Source organism: Ranitomeya imitator, chromosome 9 (assembly GCF_032444005.1).
Source record: "Ranitomeya imitator isolate aRanImi1 chromosome 9, aRanImi1.pri, whole genome shotgun sequence".
Classification (NCBI taxonomy): domain Eukaryota; kingdom Metazoa; phylum Chordata; class Amphibia; order Anura; family Dendrobatidae; genus Ranitomeya; species Ranitomeya imitator.
The window spans coordinates 156,730,799-156,752,468 of NC_091290.1; the positions used below are offsets into that span (position 1 = coordinate 156,730,799).

General features: G+C 54.0%; 1 protein-coding gene across 3 annotated transcripts in view; it reads right to left on the bottom strand.

The window, feature by feature from the left end:
- Positions 1-4,535: 4,535 nt before the first annotated feature.
- EXOC3L1 (exocyst complex component 3 like 1) overlaps positions 4,536-21,670 on the bottom strand; it is a 33,990-nt gene continuing 16,855 nt past the window's right edge. Inside the window, exons 7-13 of one of the 3 annotated variants that reach the window (XR_011315293.1) lie at positions 20,401-20,501; positions 16,860-16,970; positions 15,097-15,238; positions 13,512-13,634; positions 8,845-8,938; positions 6,411-6,535; positions 4,536-5,202 (exon numbers count right to left, since the gene is read on the bottom strand). Coding sequence is in view for 2 of the 3 variants with exons in the window: in XM_069739648.1 (XP_069595749.1) it covers positions 5,016-5,202; positions 6,411-6,535; positions 8,845-9,000; positions 13,512-13,634; positions 15,097-15,238; positions 16,860-16,970; positions 20,401-20,501 (945 nt within the window). In the remaining variant the exon portion in view is untranslated. Of the gene's footprint in view, positions 5,203-6,410; positions 6,536-8,844; positions 9,001-13,511; positions 13,635-15,096; positions 15,239-16,859; positions 16,971-20,400; positions 20,502-21,670 lie in introns of all 3 variants that reach the window. The other 2 variants (XM_069739648.1, XM_069739646.1) reach the window with 2 other exon arrangements.

Genomic DNA, 21,670 nt, shown 5'->3' on the forward strand with positions numbered 1-21,670 from the left:
CAGGTTGGATGGTGAACGTTGGTGGACGCCATTTTCAGGTCTCTCCAGAGATGCTCAATAGGGTTTAGATCAGGGCTCTGGCTGGTCCAGTCACGAATGGTCACACAGTTGTTCTGAATCCGCTCCTTTGTTATTTTAGCTGTGTGCTTAGGGTCATTGTCTTGTTGGGAGGTGAACCTTCGGCCAAGTCTGAGGTCCAGAGCACTCTGGAAGAGGTTTACATCCAGGATATCTCTGTACTTGGCCGTATTCATGTTTCCTTCAATGACAACCAGTTGTCCTGTCCCTGCAGCTGACAAACACCCCCATAGCATGATGCTGCCACCACCATGCTTCACTGTGGGGATTGTATTGGGCAGGTGATGAGCAGAGCCTGGTTTTCTCCACACATACCGCTTAGAATTATCACCAGAATAGTCTATATAAATCTCATCAGACCAGAGAATCTTATTTCTCATAGTCTGGGAGTCCTTCATGTTTTTTTAGTAAACTCTATGCGGCTTTCATATGTCTTGCACTGAGGAGAGGCTTCCATCAGGCCACTTTGCCATAAAGGCCTGACTGGTGGAGGCTGCAGTGATAATTGACTTTGTGGAACTTTCTCCCATCTCCCTACTGCATCTCTGTAGCTCAGCCACAGTGATCTTGGGGTTCTTCTTTACCTTCTCACCAAGGCTCTTCTCCCACGATTGCTCAGTTTGGCTGGACGGCCAGGTCTAGGAAGACTTCTGGTGGTCCCAAACTTCTTCCATTTAAGGATTATGGAGGCCACTGTGCTCTTAGGAACCTGGAGTACTGCAGAAATTCTTTTGTAACCTTGGCCAGATCTGCGCCTTGCCACATTTCTGTCTCTGAGCTCCTTGGCCAGTTCCTTTGACCTCATGATTTGACTTTGAGCTGTGAAGTCTTATATAGACCGGTGTGTGCCTTTCCAAATCAAGTCCTATTAGTTTAATTTTACATAGCTGGCCTCCAATGAAGAAGTAGACCCATCTCAAGGAGGATCACAAGGAAATGGACCGCATGTGACTTAAATATGAGAATCTGACCAAAGGGTCTGAATACTTATGACCATGTGATATTTCAGTTTTTCTTTTCTAATAAATTTGCAAACATTTCTACATTTGTTTTTTCAGTCAAGATGAGGTGTAGATGTGAAGGAAACTCAGTTCCTCCCACGTCACCAATCCGTGACGTAACTTCACAGGCACAGCTCTCCGGCGCCCCCTTTGTCTCTCAGGTCAATAAGGGAACTGCACCTAGAGCAAATGACCGCTGGTGAGATTGCCCTGTTACCCACGCTGGGTATTCTAACATTCACAATCAGAGTAAAAGGATCAGCCCAAAATTAATTTATGATTTAATTGCCTTAAGGGCCACTAGGTAATTACAAGAGATATACAGTCAAAATATATCAAGAGTTACAGTCAGAGTAAAATGTAACAATAATACAAGGCTTAAAGGTATAAAGCTGGAGGTCAATTTACCAGGGGGAAGGTCGCTTGTGGAAGCCGGGGGGCTCAGGGTTCCGCAGGTCCAAGACTTTGTTGCCGGGTAGACCTCAGAAAGCGTGTGCTTGCTCCCCACTGGCTGGCCTACCCTCTCCCTTAGTTCCTTAGTTAGTCATCTTCCTCTGTTCTGCCCAAGGGTCCCAGCTCTTAACCCTGCTGTGTCCCTCCCCCCTGCACCTGGACAGGCTAAGAATCTCCACCCCTCAGCTTCCCTGCAAGATCTGTATCCAATATCTAATAAATGGGATAACTTCTCTCAGGATGATCGGACCAGCACACGGGTGGTACCAGCGCACAAGGTTTGTTCTGCCGGTCGCCAAGGGACCAAACCCGGACCCATTTGGTCGCTATGGAAGGCTGATCTCCATATCTCAGGTTCCAGAACTCCCACAGACCCGGGAGTTGCACTGTCAGATGCACAATTTCTATAGGGCTAGTGGGATATTTTTTATGAGCCTGTACCTCGGACGATGCTTCCATAATTCACGATTCCATGTTGGAGACGGTTCGACTGGAAGGCCACAATAGACGTGTATCCTGTGACCACTTGACATGCATGCTTTAATTGAGCCCCCAGGCATCTCCATGCCCCCTGCTGATGTGGCTTCCTCATTGAGCTTTGAAGTACCTTCTGCCTGCTACACTGAGCTTAATTCTATTACCATGCTAAAAGGAACTTTATTCATGAGAAAAGGTGGGGGGCCAGGAGCGCTCATCTCTGCGGAACTGTGACTAGGAGACAAAATGAAGTCACGCCAATCTCTGTTAGTATGCCCGTATCCAAGATAGCGGCTGCTCCCTCATCACAATTCTCATTTGATCTGACATGCACTTTAAGCTGTGAAGTCTTATATAGACAGGTGTGTGCCTTTCCAAATCAAGTCCTATCAGTGTAATTACACACAGCTGGACTCCAATGAAGGAGTAGAACCATCTCAAGGAGGATCACAAGGAAATGGACAGCATGAGACTTACATATGAGTGTCTGAGCAATGGGTCTGAATACTTATGAACATGTGATATTTCAGTTTTTCTTTTCTAATAAATTTGGAAAAACAAAATGTAGAAATTTTTGTAGTCAAGATGAGGTGCAGAATGTATGAAGCATCTGCAAAATGTGCATTGGGTCCTCGGTGGGTGAGTAAACGACTCCTACATACTATATGTGAACACGTGTTTTTATCCGGAGATCTGCTTCTCTCTTCATGTGCATGGTCCTGACTGATTCCTTCATATAGCCTGATCATATTATGATCTACCATTGACATTAATATATTTAACTCTATGACTTTTGGATTGTGTGCATTGATCTGTGGGTATATTGACCAGTTGTTAGTATTCCTGTGATTGTGCACTTATAGATTTGTCTATCCCGCTCTTATGAAAAATCCTGTATTAGCATTATGTGCATAAATTAGGATATTTAGTATACCGGATTAATGCAACAAACCTGTCTTCTCACCCACCATTTTATGGCTATGTTGTTGGATTTTTTTAAAGTTTTATTTTAATAAAGTTTATTAATTTTACTCCTTGTGATGATACTAGTCCTAGCATTTTTTCTTCTATAGTGTTCATCATTGCTGAAAAGCCTCACGGATGAGACCAGCGATGGAGACATACATTGCCTCCAGACATCAGGCCATCATAGCTGAAAAGCCTCACTCCGGAGACCAGCGATGGTGACGTCCATGGCCCCCAGAATTCAGGCCATCATTGCTGCAAAGCCTCACACTGGAGAAGACCAGTGATTGTGATGTCCATCGCCTCCAGACATCGGGCCATCATTGCTACAAAGCCTCACACAGGAGGAGACCAGTGATGGCGATATCCATGGCCTCCAGACTTCCGGCTGTCATTGCTGCAAAGCTTCACACCAGAGACCAGCGATGGTGCCATCCATGGCCCCCAGAATTCAGGCCATCATTGATGCAAAGTCTCACACCGGAGGAGACCAGTGATGGTGATGTCCATGGCCTCCAGCCATCATTGCTACAAAGCCTCACACAGGAGGAGACCAGTGATGGTGATGTCTATTGCATCCAGAGATCTGGCCGTCATTGCTACATAGCCTCACACAGGAGAGCAGCGATGGCGACGGTCATGGTCCCCAGACTCCAGATATCAGGCCATCATTGATGAAAGCCTCATATCAGAGCAGACCAGCGATGGTGATAGCCATGGCCTCCAAGTGTGACAGCAGTGGGTGTGGATCCACTGTGCCACAGGCTGAGTTTACCCTGGAAGGGCGTAACTAGGTGACTACATGGTCTTCACTAGAGCCTGTTGTGGAGAGGTGAGTTTGTGCCATCCCTACTGTTGACCTATTTTTCCATGTGTGCTGTGCTTCTACCTTAAGAGTTAATTGTTGTGCGGTGCTTAAAAATTTAAATGATGGCTACTCTTTATTTCATTAATTAATTGTATGAGTAAAAATAAGAAACTTTAATATATGTCATCAGAGATTTCCATTACCGTTCTTGTTTTCTGCACAGTTTGTGATCTTGGAGGCCAACACATACATTCTGCTCCAAGCCTCCATAGAGGAATATTCCATTTATATGGGTGGAGAGTGGGACTGGAGGTCTTCAGCGCCCGGGGCCATATCCATCTGGAGCGGGCTCCTGGTGAACCCCACTGGCGGTTGTGCACATCTTCTCTCCATCGCCCTCTCGCTGCCTTGGATGCTACGGTGAAGGACTCCACTGCTCACACTGACCCATGGGTATAAGCCGGCGATGTGCTCGGCCCAGCCGCTTTTCACATCCACACTTCTTGCTGCTTTGCTTGGCCAGTGCGATGCCCGCCTGGAAGACATTTGTTGGGTCCTGCACCAGTTGTGAAACGTCAATCTCATCCATTGTTGTCTGTCTCCTTTGCTGGACCTGCAGGTTTCTGCTAACACTTTATAATCGGGGTAGTTTAAGCCCCCATGATGACTTCTCACTGAACTTCGTTTCCAATCACTCACAGTAAGTAGAGATATTGAATTATTAGTAATAGTTATAAAACTGTGAAACAGGCAACGATACAATGAAACATCTTTATTTCAGCTTTCATCTCTTATCACAGGAGGACGTCTGAGATCCCAGCGTGGGGAACATGCCGAGGACAGTCTGGAAGGGGGACTCAGGACATAGCTAGCACTGGAGGGAGGCGAGGATGGGCGGCAGCGGCAGGCCCCCCCTCACTATTTCCTGTCAGAGGAAAAATAACCCCTCAGGAGTCATCCATGGCAGGTAGTACCCCGCCAATGTCTGTCCAGTGCAATATAGCCAGGCCCATCAGCCAAGCCAGAGCCACAAACTGTAGACTCTGGGGTATTGCATTGGTGGCAAGTGGGATATAGGTGGTCTCCATTCTCCCACCTGGATGCCTAGAAGATGCCTCACACCTCCCAACAGCTGTCCAGGTGCTCGTCTATGGCTTGGCTGATCTTCCCAGTCATGGGACTCGAGCGGTCAGCAGGTTACCCCCAATAAAGCTGGTTCTTTCCTCTGCACCTCAGGCACAAGAACTTGGGTGAAGGCAGAATGGTGGTGCTCGTACAGGAACAGGAACACTTATAAAAATGTGCCGGTAGTCTTCTGGAAGAGTCAGAGCCTGTTGATGCATGGTGGTAACAATCGTGTAACGGAGATCCCGCGTCACATCACCGCGCAGCTCTAACAGCGCCAACACATGGTCCTCACTGGGGGAAAAAAAGAGAAGCCATTACTGCTGGCCCCAATCCCGCGTGTGCATTGCCATCACCAGGTCCATGATGAAAGGTGTCACGATAATGCCAAAAATGCCATCTTATATTGTGAGTTTAGTTTTAGAAGGACATGGCTTTCTACACACACACAATGGAGCTGCGACCCCCTTTTCTCCCCCCCTCTGCATTCCTCCATCCAAAGGCAAAGCCTCGAGCAGCGACACTGGGTAACCTGATAATAATGATGGGCAGGGTGTGGCTTTAAAGTGCAGGTGACCAATCCGGCAAAGCCACCCGTTGTCCCTCCCCTCTGACTCAGGAATGCCTTTGTCTGAGACTTTGGAAAAATGTAAATAACTATCAGATCAGTGCATATCATTAACCAGCCCTTTAAGTGATGTCACAAGCTCAGAAGTATAAGTCACTATACTCTTAGTCCAGCCTTCAGTCTTGGCCCGGGAAGTGATCTAACAGCTCTTCCAGCTGTTTCCAATGCATCTAGATGTATTTATCCTCTTAAGCCATGATACCATGACAAAACCTGTAAGTGCTCTTTTCAATGATAATCCTATTTTATTGTGTAATCTGTAATGTATATACGAATTGTCTCCTTTCTAATATATTTTTATACTTTGTAAACATTGCCTAATTATTCATGGAGTAAAATATTTAATTACTAGCTTGTCTCTTCTGCTCTATAACGAACTGTGTCCTCTGAAGTAAATTGCACTACTGATTTGGGTTGGCTCCGGACCCGTTAACCCTTGTGGAATCGGAGCTGGTAGCAGCATACTTTGTTCTGTGTGATTGGGAATCTTTGCAGCAACAGCGGCATTGATAATTATTGTTCCCGCCTGAGTGGAAGTAGTTATATCGCCCTCCCTGCAGCGTGCTCAGTAGCCAGTACATAGCAGGAAGCCTTTCTGGTGACTAATTACCCTAGGTGCAGTACTCTGACTGACCTGAGGGTAAGGGGGGGCCATAGAGCTGCAAGTTCCAAACCGGACTGGGAAGTGGGATATAGATAAATTCTCTTCAGAAGGAACCAGGGGCAACCAAACAACCCCGGTTCATGACAAATTGGTGTGAGCGGTGGGGACGATAAAGATATCCTCCCCGGGATCCCTGACACATTGGTGGGACCCGTGACCTAGTATTGGCAGCACGGTGTGTTTTTCCTCCACCAGTAGGACTACATTCACCTGATATCTGGGAACGTTGCCATAAGTCCAGATACCTCCAAGCTGAGTAGTGAGGGGTCCTTCAAGGCAAAGAGTTCCTGGAGGGAGCGAATGAGGGGGACACAGAGTGTGGACTCCTCCATACCCTGAAAGAATGGCAGAAAAAACATCAGCACCAAGTCATAGTTCACATCCCACACAGGGTCCCACCAATGGTGGCCAGTAGATGCTGCACTGCATCCCTCTCACCCTCTGCACCTCCTGCACTGCATTCCTCTGCACCTCATCCCTCTCACCCTCTGCACCTCATCCCTCCCTCCCACCCTCCGCACCTCATCCCTCCCTCCCACCCTCCGCACCTCATCCCTCCCTCCCACCCTCCGCACCTCATCCCTCCCACCCTCCGCACCTCATCCCTCTGCACCTCATCCCTCCCACCCTCCCTCCGCACCTCATCCCTCCCACCCTCCGCACCTCATCCCTCTCACCCTCTGCACCTCATCCCTCCCACCCTCCCTCCGCACCTCATCCCTCCCACCCTCCGCACCTCATCCCTCCCACCTTCCCTCTGCACCTCATCCCTCTCACCCTCTGCACCTCATCCCTCCCACCCTCCCTCCGCACCTCATCCCTCCCACCCTCTGCACCTCATCCCTCTCACCCTCTGCACCTCATCCCTCCCTCCCACCCTCCGCACCTCATCCCTCCCACCCTCTGCACCTCATCCCTCCCACCCTCTGCACCTCATCCCTCCCACCCTCTGCACCTCATCCCTCTGCACCTCATCCCTCCCACCCTCCCTCCGCACCTCATCCCTCCCACCCTCTGCACCTCATCCCTCTCAGCCTCTGCACCTCAAACCCTCCCTCCCACCCTCCGCACCTCATCCCTCCCTCCCACCCTCCGCACCTCATCCCTCCCTCCCACCCTCCGCACCTCATCCCTCCCTCCCACCCTCCGCACCTCATCCCTCCCACCCTCTGCACCTCATCCCTCCCACCCTCTGCACCTCATCCCTCTGCACCTCATCCCTCCCACCCTCCCTCCGCACCTCATCCCTCCCACCCTCCGCACCTCATCCCTCCCACCCTCCGCACCTCATCCCTCTCACCCTCCGCACCTCATCCCTCTCACCCTCCGCACCTCATCCCTCCCACCCTCCCTCCGCACCTCATCCCTCTCACCCTCTGCACCTCATCCCTCCCTCCCACCCTCCGCACCTCATCCCTCCCTCCCACCCTCCGCACCTCATCCCTCTCACCCTCCGCACCTCATCCCTCCCTCCCACCCTCCGCACCTCATCCCTCCCTCCCACCCTCCGCACCTCATCCCTCCCTCCCACCCTCCGCACCTCATCCCTCCCTCCCACCCTCCGCACCTCATCCCTCCCTCCCACCCTCCGCACCTCATCCCTCCCTCCCACCCTCCGCACCTCATCCCTCCCACCCTCCGCACCTCATCCCTCCCACCCTCCGCACCTCATCCCTCTCACCCTCTGCACCTCATCCCTCCCTCCCACCCTCCGCACCTCATCCCTCCCTCCCACCCTCCGCACCTCATCCCTCCCACCCTCCGCACCTCATCCCTCCCACCCTCTGCACCTCATCCCTCCCACCCTCTGCACCTCATCCCTCTGCACCTCATCCCTCCCACCCTCCCTCCGCACCTCATCCCTCCCACCCTCTGCACCTCATCCCTCTCAGCCTCTGCACCTCAAACCCTCCCTCCCACCCTCCGCACCTCATCCCTCCCTCCCACCCTCCGCACCTCATCCCTCCCTCCCACCCTCCGCACCTCATCCCTCCCTCCCACCCTCCGCACCTCATCCCTCCCTCCCACCCTCCGCACCTCATCCCTCCCTCCCACCCTCCGCACCTCATCCCTCCCACCCTCCGCACCTCATCCCTCCCACCCTCCGCACCTCATCCCTCTCACCCTCTGCACCTCATCCCTCCCTCCCACCCTCCGCACCTCATCCCTCCCACCCTCTGCACCTCATCCCTCCCACCCTCTGCACCTCATCCCTCCCACCCTCTGCACCTCATCCCTCTGCACCTCATCCCTCCCACCCTCCCTCCGCACCTCATCCCTCCCACCCTCTGCACCTCATCCCTCTCAGCCTCTGCACCTCAAACCCTCCCTCCCACCCTCCGCACCTCATCCCTCCCTCCCACCCTCCGCACCTCATCCCTCCCACCCTCCGCACCTCATCCCTCCCTCCCACCCTCCGCACCGCATCACTCTCACCCTCTGCACCGCATCACTCTCACCCTCCGCACCTCATCCCTCTCACCCTCTGCACCTGATCCGTTTAATACACCACATCGTGCTCCTCCTGCTTATTACACTGTGGGCTGTAGTCCACACATCTTGCGCCCCCTATAGGCCGTGTACATCCATCCCTTGTGCTCTATTGTATCTAATAGCTACACTACATGGCTGTGTCTCTCCTCACCATGGTGTTCAGCGTCATGCTCAGCTCCTCAGTGTCCAGGGCCATCCTATGCGCCATCTGCTGCCTCTCCCCGGGACTTCTGCACACAAACTTGCTGTGTATGAGGGAACGAACGTACTCAATGGTCACCATCCGCTCTGCCTGTGCCAGCAGAAACTACAGACAGGACAGGTCATAGGTGAGAAAAAGGATCGGGCGCAGCCATGAGGACTCTGCTGGACAGTCAGCACCCCACCAGAGGAGCTCAGCGATGGCCAAAGAACAGAAGTCAGTGATGCACCTGCTCTCCCCGACCCCGGATCTATGGCTGGAGGTCAGCGACACGCCCGCTCTCCCAGACCCGGGATCTATGGCTGGAGGTCAGCTATGTGCTCGCTCTCCCAGACCCCGGATCTATGGCTGGAGGTCAGCGACGTTCCCACTCTCTCAGACCCGGGATCTATGGTTGGAGGTCAGCGACACGCCCGCTCTCCCAGACCCCGGATCTATGGCTGGAGGTCAGCGACGTTCCCACTCTCCCAGACCCCGGATCTATGGCTGGAGGTCAGCGACACGCCCGCTCTCCCAGACCCCGGATCTATGGCTGGAGGTCAGCGACGTTCCCACTCTCCCAGACCCCGGATCTATGGCTGGAGGTCAGCTATGTGCTCGCTCTCCCAGACCCCGGATCTATGACTGGAGGTCAGCGACGTTCCCACTCTCCCTGACCCAGGATCTATGACTGGAGGTCAGCGACGTGCCCGCTCTCTCAGACCCGGGATCTATGGTTGGAGGTCAGCTATGTGCTCGCTCTCCCAGACCCCGGATCTATAGGTGGAGATAAGCGACGTTCCCACTCTCCCAGACCCAGGATCTATGGCTGGAGGTCAGCGACGTGCCAGCTCTTCCTGACCCAGGATCTATGACTGGAGGTCAGCGACGTTCCCACTCTCCCAGACCCCGGATCTATGGCTGGAGGTCAGCTATGTGCTCGCTCTCCCAGACCCCGGATCTATGACTGGAGGTCAGCGACGTTCCCACTCTCCCTGACCCAGGATCTATGACTGGAGGTCAGCCACGTGCCAGCTCGCCCAGACCCCGGATCTATGGCTGGAGGTCAGCGACGTTCCCACTCTCCCAGACCCCGGATCTATGGCTGGAGGTCAGCTATGTGCTCGCTCTCCCAGACCCCGGATCTATGGCTGGAGGTCAGCTATGTGCTCGCTCTTCCAGACCCCGGATCTATGGGTGGAGATAAGCGACGTTCCCACTCTCCCAGACCCAGGATCTATGGCTGGAGGTCAGCGACGTGCCAGCTCTTCCTGACCCAGGATCTATGACTGGAGGTCAGCGACGTTCCCACTCTCCCTGACCCAGGATCTATGACTGGAGGTCAGCGACGTGCCCGCTCTCTCAGACCCGGGATCTATGGTTGGAGGTCAGCTATGTGCTCGCTCTCCCAGACCCCGGATCTATGGGTGGAGATAAGCGACGTTCCCACTCTCCCAGACCCAGGATCTATGGCTGGAGGTCAGCCACGTGCCAGCTCTTCCTGACCCAGGATCTATGACTGGAGGTCAGCGACGTTCCCACTCTCCCAGACCCCGGATCTATGGCTGGAGGTCAGCTATGTGCTCGCTCTCCCAGACCCCGGATCTATGGGTGGAGATAAGCGACGTTCCCACTCTCCCAGACCCAGGATCTATGGCTGGAGGTCAGCCACGTGCCAGCTCGCCCAGACCCCGGATCTATGACTGGAGGTCAGCGACGTTCCCACTCTCCCAGACCCCGGATCTATGGCTGGAGGTCAGCTATGTGCTCGCTCTCCCAGACCCCGGATCTATGGGTGGAGATAAGCGACGTTCCCACTCTCCCAGACCCAGGATCTATGGCTGGAGGTCAGCCACGTGCCAGCTCGCCCAGACCCCGGATCTATGGCTGGAGGTCAGCTACGTGACAGCTCTCCCAGACCCCGGATCTATGGGTGGAGATAAGCGACGTTCCCACTCTCCCAGACCCAGGATCTATGGCTGGAGGTCAGCCACGTGCCAGCTCGCCCAGACCCCGGATCTATGACTTGAGGTCAGCGACGTGCCCGCTCTCTCAGACCCGGGATCTATGGTTGGAGGTCAGCGACGTTCCCACTCTCCCAGACCCAGGATCTATGGCTGGAGGTCAGCTATGTGCTCGCTCTCCCAGACCCCGGATCTATGGGTGGAGATAAGCGACGTTCCCACTCTCCCAGACCCAGGATCTATGGCTGGAGGTCAGAAAAGTGCCAGCTCTTCCTGACCCAGGATCTATGGCTGGAGGTCAGCCACGTGCCAGCTCTCCCAGACCCCGGATCTATGGCTGGAGGTCAGAAAAGTGCCAGCTCTTCCTGACCCAGGATCTATGGCTGGAGGTCAGCGACGTGACAGGTCTCCCAGACCCGGGATCTATGGTTGGAGGTCAGCGACGTTCCCACTCTCCCAGACCCCGGATCTATGGCTGGAGGTCAGCTATGTGCTCGCTCTCCCAGACCCTGGATCTATGGGTGGAGATAAGCGACGTTCCCACTCTCCCAGACCCAGGATCTATGGCTGGAGGTCAGAAAAGTGCCAACTCTTCCTGACCCAGGATCTATGGCTGGAGGTCAGCCACGTGCCAGCTCTCCCAGACCCCGGATCTATGGCTGGAGGTCAGAAAAGTGCCAGCTCTTCCTGACCCAGGATCTATGGCTGGAGGTCAGCCACGTGACAGCTCTCCCAGACCCCGGATCTATGGCTGGAGGTCAGCGACGTGACAGCTCTCCCAGACCCCGGATCTATGGCAGGAGGTCAGCTACGTGCCAGCTCTCCCAGACCCCGGATCTATGGCTGGAGGTCAGCCACGTGCCAGCTCTCCCAGACCCCGGATCTATGGCTGGAGGTCAGCTACGTGCCAGCTCTCCCAGACCCCGGATCTATGGTTGAAGATCAATGATGTGCCCACTCTCCCCGACCCCGGATCTATGGTTGAAGATCAGCCACGTGCCAGCTCTCCCAGACCCCGGATCTATGGCTGGAGGTCAGCGACACGCCCGCTCTCCCCGACCCCGGATCTATGGTTGAAGATCAATGATGTGCCCACTCTCCCCGACCCCGCATCTATGGTTGAAGATCAGCCACGTGCCAGCTCTCCCAGACCCCGGATCTATGGCTGGAGATCAGCGACACGCCCGCTCTCCCCGACCCCGGATCTATGGTTGAAGATCAATGATGTGCCCACTCTCCCCGACCCCGCATCTATGGTTGAAGATCAGCCACGTGCCAGCTCTCCCAGACCCCGGATCTATGGGTGGAAATAAGCGACGTTCCCACTCTCCCAGACCCAGGATCTATGGCTGGAGGTCAGCCACGTGCCAGCTCGCCCAGACCCCGGATCTATGACTGGAGGTCAGCCACGTGCCAGCTCTTCCTGACCCAGGATCTATGGCTGGAGGTCAGCCACGTGCCAGCTCTCCCAGACCCCGGATCTATGGCTGGAGGTCAGAAAAGTGCCAGCTCTTCCTGACCCAGGATCTATGGCTGGAGGTCAGCCACGTGACAGCTCTCCCAGACCCCGGATCTATGGCTGGAGGTCAGCGACGTGACAGCTCTCCCAGACCCCGGATCTATGGCAGGAGGTCAGCTACGTGCCAGCTCTCCCAGACCCCGGATCTATGGCTGGAGGTCAGCCACGTGACAGCTCTCCTAGACCCCGGATCTATGGCTGGAGGTCAGCGACGTGACAGCTCTCCCAGACCCCGGATCTATGGCTGGAGGTCAGCCACGTGCCAGCTCTCCCAGACCCCGGATCTATGGCTGGAGGTCAGCGACGTGACAGCTCTCCCAGACCCCGGATCTATGGCTGGAGGTCAGCCACGTGCCAGCTCTCCCAGACCCCGGATCTATGGCTGGAGGTTAGCTATGTGCTCGCTCTCCCAGACCCCGGATCTATGGCAGGAGGTCAGCCACGTGCCAGCTCTCCCAGACCCCGGATCTATGGCAGGAGGTCAGCGACGTTCCCACTCTCCCAGACCCCGGATCTATGGGTGGAGGTCAGCCACGTGCCAGCTCTCCCAGACCCCGGATCTATGGCAGGAGGTCAGCCACGTGCCAGCTCTCCCAGACCCCGGATCTATGGCAGGAGGTCAGCGACGTTCCCACTCTCCCAGACCCCGGATCTATGGCAGGAGGTCAGCGACGTTCCCACTCTCCCAGACCCCGGATCTATGGCTGGAGGTCAGCGACGTGCCAGCTCTCCCAGACCCCGGATCTATGACTGGAGGTCAGCCACGTGCCAGCTCTCCCAGACCCCGGATCTATGGCTGGAGGTCAGCGACGTTCCCACTCTCCCAGACCCCGGATCTATGGCAGGAGGTCAGCGACGTTCCCACTCTCCCAGACCCCGGATCTATGGCTGGAGGTCAGCGACGTGCCAGCTCTCCCAGACCCCGGATCTATGGCTGGAGGTCAGCCACGTGCCAGCTCTCCCAGACCCCGGATCTATGGCTGGAGGTCAGCGACGTGCCAGCTCTTCCTGACCCCGGAACTACAGTCCAGCGATGCATTTGCTATATTGTTCAGCCTCTGTCCACTCACCTAATGACTCTGGATCTAAGAATACACGAGCTGATAGAGGTACCTCTATGTGGGGTTCATGAACAAGGGAGGTGGTCCGCTCACCTGGCACACTGGAGCTCTAGCCTTGCTCAGGTATTGGCTGAAGTCCTCCATCCTTTCACAAATGTATCGCACGTTATTAGAGCCTGATAGCCATGGCCGAGAAGGGATGTCCTTAAATAAAGGCTGCAGAAACAGATAAGAGGCCTTCACCCTCCTACGAACGATTAATTGATACACACACACAACACACACACACACAACTGTCCATTGGGTATCCAGGGAAAATTACTCCACCATCATAAATCAGAGTGCATGTCTAAATAAGGCTGATCATTGGGGGGGGGGGGGGGATGTTTCTGTGTGTAAACAACTGTGCACACCATAAAACCTGAGTGTGGGGGACAGGAGTGGAGGATGGGTGCCGTGACCAAGTGTCGGGGACAGGAGTGGAGGATTGGCGCGGTGACCGAGTGTGGGGGACAGGAGTGGAGGATGGGTGCGGTGACCGAGTGTGGGGGACAGGAGTGGAGGATGGGTGCGGTGACCGAGTGTGGGGGACAGGAGTGGAGGATGGGTGCGGTGACCGAGTGTGGGGGACAGGAGTGGAGGATGGGTGCGGTGACCGAGTGTGGGGGACAGGAGTGGAGGATGGGTGCGGTGACCGAGTGTGGGGGACAGGAGTGGAGGATGGGTGCGGTGACCGAGTGTGGGGGACAGGAGTGGAGGATGGGTGCGGTGACCGAGTGTGGGGGACAGGAGTGGAGGATGGGTGCGGTGACCGAGTGTGGGGGACAGGAGTGGAGGATGGGTGCGGTGACCGAGTGTGGGGGACAGGAGTGGAGGATGGGTGCGGTGACCGAGTGTGGGGGACAGGAGTGGAGGATGGGTGCGGTGACCGAGTGTGGGGGACAGGAGTGGAGGATGGGTGCGGTGACCGAGTGTGGGGGACAGGAGTGGAGGATGGGTGCGGTGACCGAGTGTGGGGGACAGGAGTGGAGGATGGGTGCGGTGACCGAGTGTGGGGGACAGGAGTGGAGGATGGGTGCGGTGACCGAGTGTGGGGGACAGGAGTGGAGGATGGGTGCAGTGACCGAGTGTGGGGGACAGGAGTGGAGGATGGGTGCAGTGACCGAGTGTGGGGGACAGGAGTGGAGGATGGGTGCGGTGACCGAGTGTGGGGGACAGGAGTGGAGGATGGGTGCAGTGACCGAGTGTGGGGGACAGGAGTGGAGGATGGGTGCGGTGACCGAGTGTGGGGGACAGGAGTGGAGGATGGGTGCAGTGACCGAGTGTGGGGGACAGGAGTGGAGGATGGGTGCAGTGACCGAGTGTGGGGGACAGGAGTGGAGGATGGGTGCCGTGACTGAGTGTGGGGGACAGGAGTGGAGGATTGGTGCGGTAACCGAGTGTGGGGGACAGGAGTGGAGGATGGGTGCGGTGACCGAGTGTGGGGGACAGGAGTGGAGGATGGGTGCGGTGACCGAGTGTGGGGGACAGGAGTGGACGATGGGCACAGTGACCTTATTGCTGTGATCAGCTTCCTTCAGAGATTCCTCCCATTACCCACCACTGACAACACCCAGATACCTGATGGTGATGTGACCGGTATCTGTGTGCCATCCACTCACCACCCCAAACTCGTCACCTGGAGCTCTGTTTGCAGCTCGTCCAGGACCAGGTGGCAGGCCTTCTTTTGGGTCTTGTCCAGGGAAGTCTGCAAGCAGGGGGCCGCTCTTCTGCACATAGCAGTCCCAGACTCTTCAGGGTGCAGGTTTGAGATTGTAGCGCTGCAGACAGCAGAGGGTTAACTGAGCCACATATAATATAGTGCCCATAAACTGGGATAGGAAGGATTAATGGGGACCTGTCCAAATACAATGGCCTCATTGCACTCTCCCCCCTCACAGCACTCCCCTCGCTTGTAGATTACCCTCCTGGTACTGAAAAGGTTCTGCTTCATGAGATCACTCTTCTGGATCTGACACCCCCCAAACTGGATGAAGTAGAATGGGGGTGGGGGAAGACAGGCATATGACGGAGCAGAGTGGAGGAGACGGGCGTACGATGGAGCAGAGTGGGGAGACGGGCGTACGATGGAGCAGAGTGGGGAGACGGGCGTACGATGGAGCAGAGTGGGGAGACGGGCGTACGATGGAGCAGAGTGGGGAGACGGGCGTACGATGGAGCAGAGTGGGGAGACGGGCGTACGATGGAGCAGAGTGGGGAGACGGGCGTACGATGGAGCAGAGTGGGGAGACGGGCGTGCGATGGAGCAGAGTGGGGAGACGGGCATACGATGGAGCAGAGTGGGGAGACGGGCATACGATGGAGCAGAGTGGGGAGACGGGCGTACGATGGAGCAGAGTGGGGAGATGGGTGTAGGACGGAGCAGAGTGGGGAGATGGGCGTACGACGGAGCAGAGTGGGGAGATGGGCGTACGATGGAGCAGAGTGGGGAGACGGGCGTACGATGGAGCAGAGTGGGGAGATGGGCGTACGATGGAGCAGAGTGGGGAGATGGGTGTAGGACGGAGCAGAGTGGGGGACACGGGCGTGCGATGGAGCAGAGTGGGGAGACGGGCGTACGATGGAGCAGAGTGGGGAGACGGGCGTACGATGGAGCAGAGTGGGGAGACGGGCGTACGATGGAGCAGAGTGGGGAGACGGGCGTACGATGGAGCAGAGTGGGGAGACGGGCGTACGATGGAGCAGAGTGGGGAGACGGGCGTACGATGGAGCAGAGTGGGGAGACGGGCGTACGATGGAGCAGAGTGGGGAGACGGGCGTACGATGGAGCAGAGTGGGGAGACGGGCGTACGATGGAGCAGAGTGGGGAGACGGGCGTACGATGGAGCAGAGTGGGGAGACGGGCGTACGATGGAGCAGAGTGGGGAGACGGGTGTACGATGGAGCAGAGTGGGGAGACGGGTGTAGGATGGAGCAGAGTGGGGAGACGGGTGTAGGACGGAGCAGAGTGGGGGACACGGGTGTGCGATGGAGCAGAGTGGGGAGACGGGTGTACGATGGAGCAGAGTGGGGAGACGGGTGTAGGATGGAGCAGAGTGGGGAGACGGGTGTAGGACGGAGCAGAGTGGGGGACACGGGTGTGCGATGGAGCAGAGTGGGGAGACGGGTGTACGATGGTGCAGAGTGGGGAGACGGGCGTACGATGGAGCAGAGTGGGGAGACGGGCGTACGATGGAGCAGAGTGGGGAGATGGGTGTAGGACAGAGCAGAGTGGGGAGACGGGCGTACGATGGAGCAGAGTGGGGAGATGGGTGTACGATGGAGCAGAGTGGGGAGACGGGTGTAGGATAGAATATAAGGGGAGCGAGGTTTAGGTGGTTTCCTCAGTAAGCTATACAACCACTTGATGAGCCCCATTAATGCATCCTTCTGATGTATTACCTTAAGGCACTGCATCCATTGATGATTGCCAGTAAGTATTGTGTGTAATAGGTGGGACACGTCCGATCCTTCATGTGCTCAATGCCATATTTCACCAGAGCCTCTCGCAGCCTGTGGAAGACACAATATTTGGACTCTGAGCTGGGCAAGTCCATGGATTTAAGGGATCGTCCCATAAAAAAAAACCCCAAAGAACACATGTTTCTACAGTATACAACAACTGGCAAAAATTATGGAATCACCGGCCTTGGAGGATGTTCATTCAGTTGTTTAATTTTGTAGAAATAAGCCGATCACAGACATGGGACAAAACTAAAGTCAATTCAAATGGCAACTTTCTGGCTTTAAGAAACACTAAAAGAAATCAAGAACAAACAATGTGGTAGTCAGTGATGGTTACTTTTTTAACCAAGCATAGGGGAAAAATTATGGAGTCACTCAATTTTGAGGAAAAAATTATGGAATCATGAAAAACAAAACAAATAAAAACCCTTCCAACCCATCACTAGTATTTTGTTGCACCATCTCTGGCTTTTCTAACAGCTTGCCGTCTCTGAGGCCTGGACTTAATGAGGGTCACACAGGACTCTTCATCAATCTGCCTCCAACTTTCTCTGATTGCTGTCCCCAGATCAGCTTTGCAGGTTGGAGCCTTGTCATGGACCATTTTCTTCAATTGAAACTCTTTGGTGGAAATTGGATTGAGTCCGGACTATTGGCAGCCCATGACATTGACCTTATGTGTCTTTTTTCCAGGAATGTTTGCGCAGTTTTTCCTCTATGGCAGGATGCAATATCATCTTGAAAAATGATTTCATCTTCCCCAAACATCCTTTCAATTGATGGGATAAGAAAAGTGTCCAAAATATCAACATAAACTTGTGCATTTATTGAAGATGTAATGGCAGCCATCTCCCCAGTGCCTTCACCTGACATCCAGCCCCATATCATCAATGACTGTGGAGATTTGCATGTTCTCTTCAGGCAGTCATCTTTATAAATCTCATTGGAACTCTGGGTAACACCATTCTGAGAGCGGATTCCGGTCATCACCAGACATGTGAGGGTTAATATTCCTAGGGGACAATTAAATAGCTCTAAAAGATGCCACAGTGACCATTAATCCTATATTCAAGAGAGAGAAGAAATCTGTGCAGTCTGGAGGGAAAGAGGTTATCAGAATTAAGCTTTGGAAGATGCAAAAAAAAACTGGAAAAAATTGCCAGAACCGACCTGGTAAAAATCCATTAAAAAAGACCAAAAAAACAGGAGGATCAAAAACCCATATTTGTCACCAGCCATAGCAGAGAATACATCCAGATAAAGACGATCCTCAATAAATCCTCGGCAATGCTCAGGAGCGATCCTGCTCTGGAAAGTATTGTCCAGGAGGGGGTTTATTCTCCACCAGGAGGGGGTTTATTCTCCACCAGGAGGGGGTTTATTCTCCACCAGGAGGGGGTTTATTCTCCACCAGGAGGGGGTTTATTCTCCACCAGGAGGGGGTTTATTCTCCACCAGGAGGGGGTTTATTCTCCACCAGGAGGGGGTTTATTCTCCACCAGGAAGGGGTTTATTCTCCACCAGGAAGGGATTATTCTCCACCAGGAGGGGGTTTATTCTCCACCAGGAAGGGGTTTATTCTCCACCAGGAAGGGATTATTCTCCACCAGGAGGGGGTTTATTCTCCACCAGGAGGGGGTTTATTCTCCACCAGGAGGGGGTTTATTCTCCACCAGGAAGGGGTTTATTCTCCACCAGGAGGGGGTTTATTCTCCACCAGGAGGGGGTTTATTCTCCACCAGGAGGGGGTTTATTCTCCACCAGGAGGGGGTTTATTCTCCACCAGGAGGGGGTTTATTCTCCACCAGGAGGGGGTTTATTCTCCACCAGGAGGGGGTTTATTCTCCACCAGGAAGGGGTTTATTCTCCACCAGGAAGGGGTTTATTCTCCACCAGGAGGGGGTTTATTCTCCACCAGGAGGGGGTTTATTCTCCACCAGGAGGGGGTTTATTCTCCACCAGGAGGGGGTTTATTCTCCACCAGGAGGGGGTTTATTCTCCACCAGGAGGGGGTTTATTCTCCACCAGGAGGGGGTTTATTCTCCACCAGGAAGGGGTTTATTCTCCACCAGGAGGGGGTTTATTCTCCACCAGGAGGGGGTTTATTCTCCACCAGGAAGGGGTTTATTCTCCACCAGGAGGGGGTTTATTCTCCACCAGGAGGGGGTTTATTCTCCACCAGGAGGGGGTTTATTCTCCACCAGGAGGGGGTTTATTCTCCACCAGGAGGGGGTATATTCTCCACCAGGAGAGCTCCTTCCTAATCTGTGATGGATGGTCCTGGTAGAACGACTTGGTTGTCCACTAAAGGTTTCTTCAGCTCCGGGGGCAGATGTGGAGCATCAAATATCCAGAAAGTGAGGCCTGAAACAATGGTTATTGGTGAGTTTGTGACTAGCAGTAGTACGTGTGTGATATACATGGTTACCTGCAGTATCTGAGATCTCTCCTCTACAGGCTGCACAACGCGAGATCTCCGGCAGCCTCAGTGAGCTCCTCAGGGATCCAGTGACCAGAGACCTAATCTCTCTAATGGATCCAGACATTTTTATCGAATGCACAGCGGTGATCTGAGCGGTTTCCGGAATGGATAGTGTCAGTAAGCTCAGAAGGGGCGACAAACTCTCCACTGGATCCTGATGATGGAGACCGCCCGTCCCACCGGTTTACACAAGCGCAGATAGAATATTCTTCCATTAATATTGGGCACTGAGCTTTTCACGCTGTTTAATGACAGTATCATATTGTTGGGTTGAAGTTTGTATTTTTGTACTAATGTTATGGGTGTGAAGTAACAACCAGTGATGGGGCGGGTGTTTTTTTTGTTTTTTTTGAATCCTTGGTCAATATAAATCCCTGACTCACTGGTGTGACACTAGGTTATGACTAAGGGGCATATTTGGCCCAGAAACGTGTAAACCGGTGTCTGGGACCCCTGCTATTTGTGCCATGTTTTCTATTGTCGGTTGTATATGCTTTTATATGAAGATTTTGGAATAAAGCTTATTGGAGTGCAACCTCTTGGTGCTGGATTTTTTACTACCAGTCCAAAATTACAGAAGTCCAGGAGGAAGAACATTTTTTCATGTGTCACATTCACTGGCAGATACATTGATGATCTACTCCTCAGAGGCTCCATGACAACGTACAAGTCAATATTACAGGCTTAAACAAGCAAAAGTTGCTGTTTTCTTCACCAACCAGAAAGAATCACACAAATTCCAAAGTCAAAATATAGATAACAGTCTATTCTTCTTGGTTTGCTGATAATAGAGGTCTAGTTAATGAAGATACAATGCCGTGTCTCAACAGATGATTTTACACTAATGAAAAAATAACATTTCCCAGGCCTCCATTGTCGCCTGCTGCAGAGGAGCGTTGTGCACATAAATCCCAGCCACTTACTTACAGGTGAGACAGTGTGATGACAACTGAAAAATACCGTCACCTTTCCTCCACCATATGTGCCGCCACTCACCAAACCAGACAGTTTTCCATCTCACAGAGCGCGGCACTTCGTAACCTGTTCTCCATGCCCTCACCCAGTGCTGCCGCCAGCTGCACGTTCTCCATCAGCATCTGTCACAAGAAGGACGACTTTATACACAATCACTGTATGAGAAACATTAGGTACAATGGAGGTATGTGTACAGGAGGCAGGGGATAGGGGGTACATCAGGGGTATGTGGACAGGAGGTGGGGGATACAACAGGGGTATGTGTACAGGGGATAGGGGGTACATCAGGGGTATGTGTACAGGAGGTGGGGGATACAACAGGGGTATGTGTACAGGGGATAGGGGGTACATCAGGGGTATGTGGACAGGAGGTGGGGGATACAACAGGGGTATGTGTACAGGGGATAGGGGGTACAACAGGGGTATGTGTACAGGGCATAGGGGATACAACAGGGGTATGTGTACAGGGGATAGGGGGTACAACAGGGGTATGTGTACAGGGGATAGGGGGTACAACAGGGGTATGTGTACAGGGCATAGGGGATACAACAGGGGTATGTGTACAGGGGATAGGGGGTACAACAGGGGTATGTGTACAGGGGATAGGGGGTACATCAGGGGTATGTGTACAGGGCATAGGGGATACAACAGGGGTATGTGTACAGGGGATAGGGGGTACAACAGGGGTATGTGTACAGGGCATAGGGGGTACAACAGGGGTATGTGTACAGGGGATAGGGGGTACAACAGGGGTATGTGTACAGGGGATAGGGGGTACATCAGGGGTATGTGGACAGGAGGTGGGGGATACAACAGGGGTATGTGTACAGGGGATAGGGGGTACATCAGGGGTATGTGGACAGGAGGTGGGGGATACAACAGGGGTATGTGTACAGGGGATAGGGGGTACAACAGGGGTATGTGTACAGGGCATAGGGGATACAACAGGGGTATGTGTACAGGGGATAGGGGGTACAACAGGGGTATGTGTACAGGGGATAGGGGGTACAACAGGGGTATGTGTACAGGGCATAGGGGATACAACAGGGGTATGTGTACAGGGGATAGGGGGTACAACAGGGGTATGTGTACAGGGGATAGGGGGTACATCAGGGGTATGTGTACAGGGCATAGGGGATACAACAGGGGTAAGTGTACAGGGGATAGGGGGTACAACAGGGGTATGTGTACAGGGCATAGGGGGTACAACAGGGGTATGTGTACAGGGGATAGGGGGTACAACAGGGGTATGTGTACAGGGGATAGGGGGTACAACAGGGGTATGTGTACA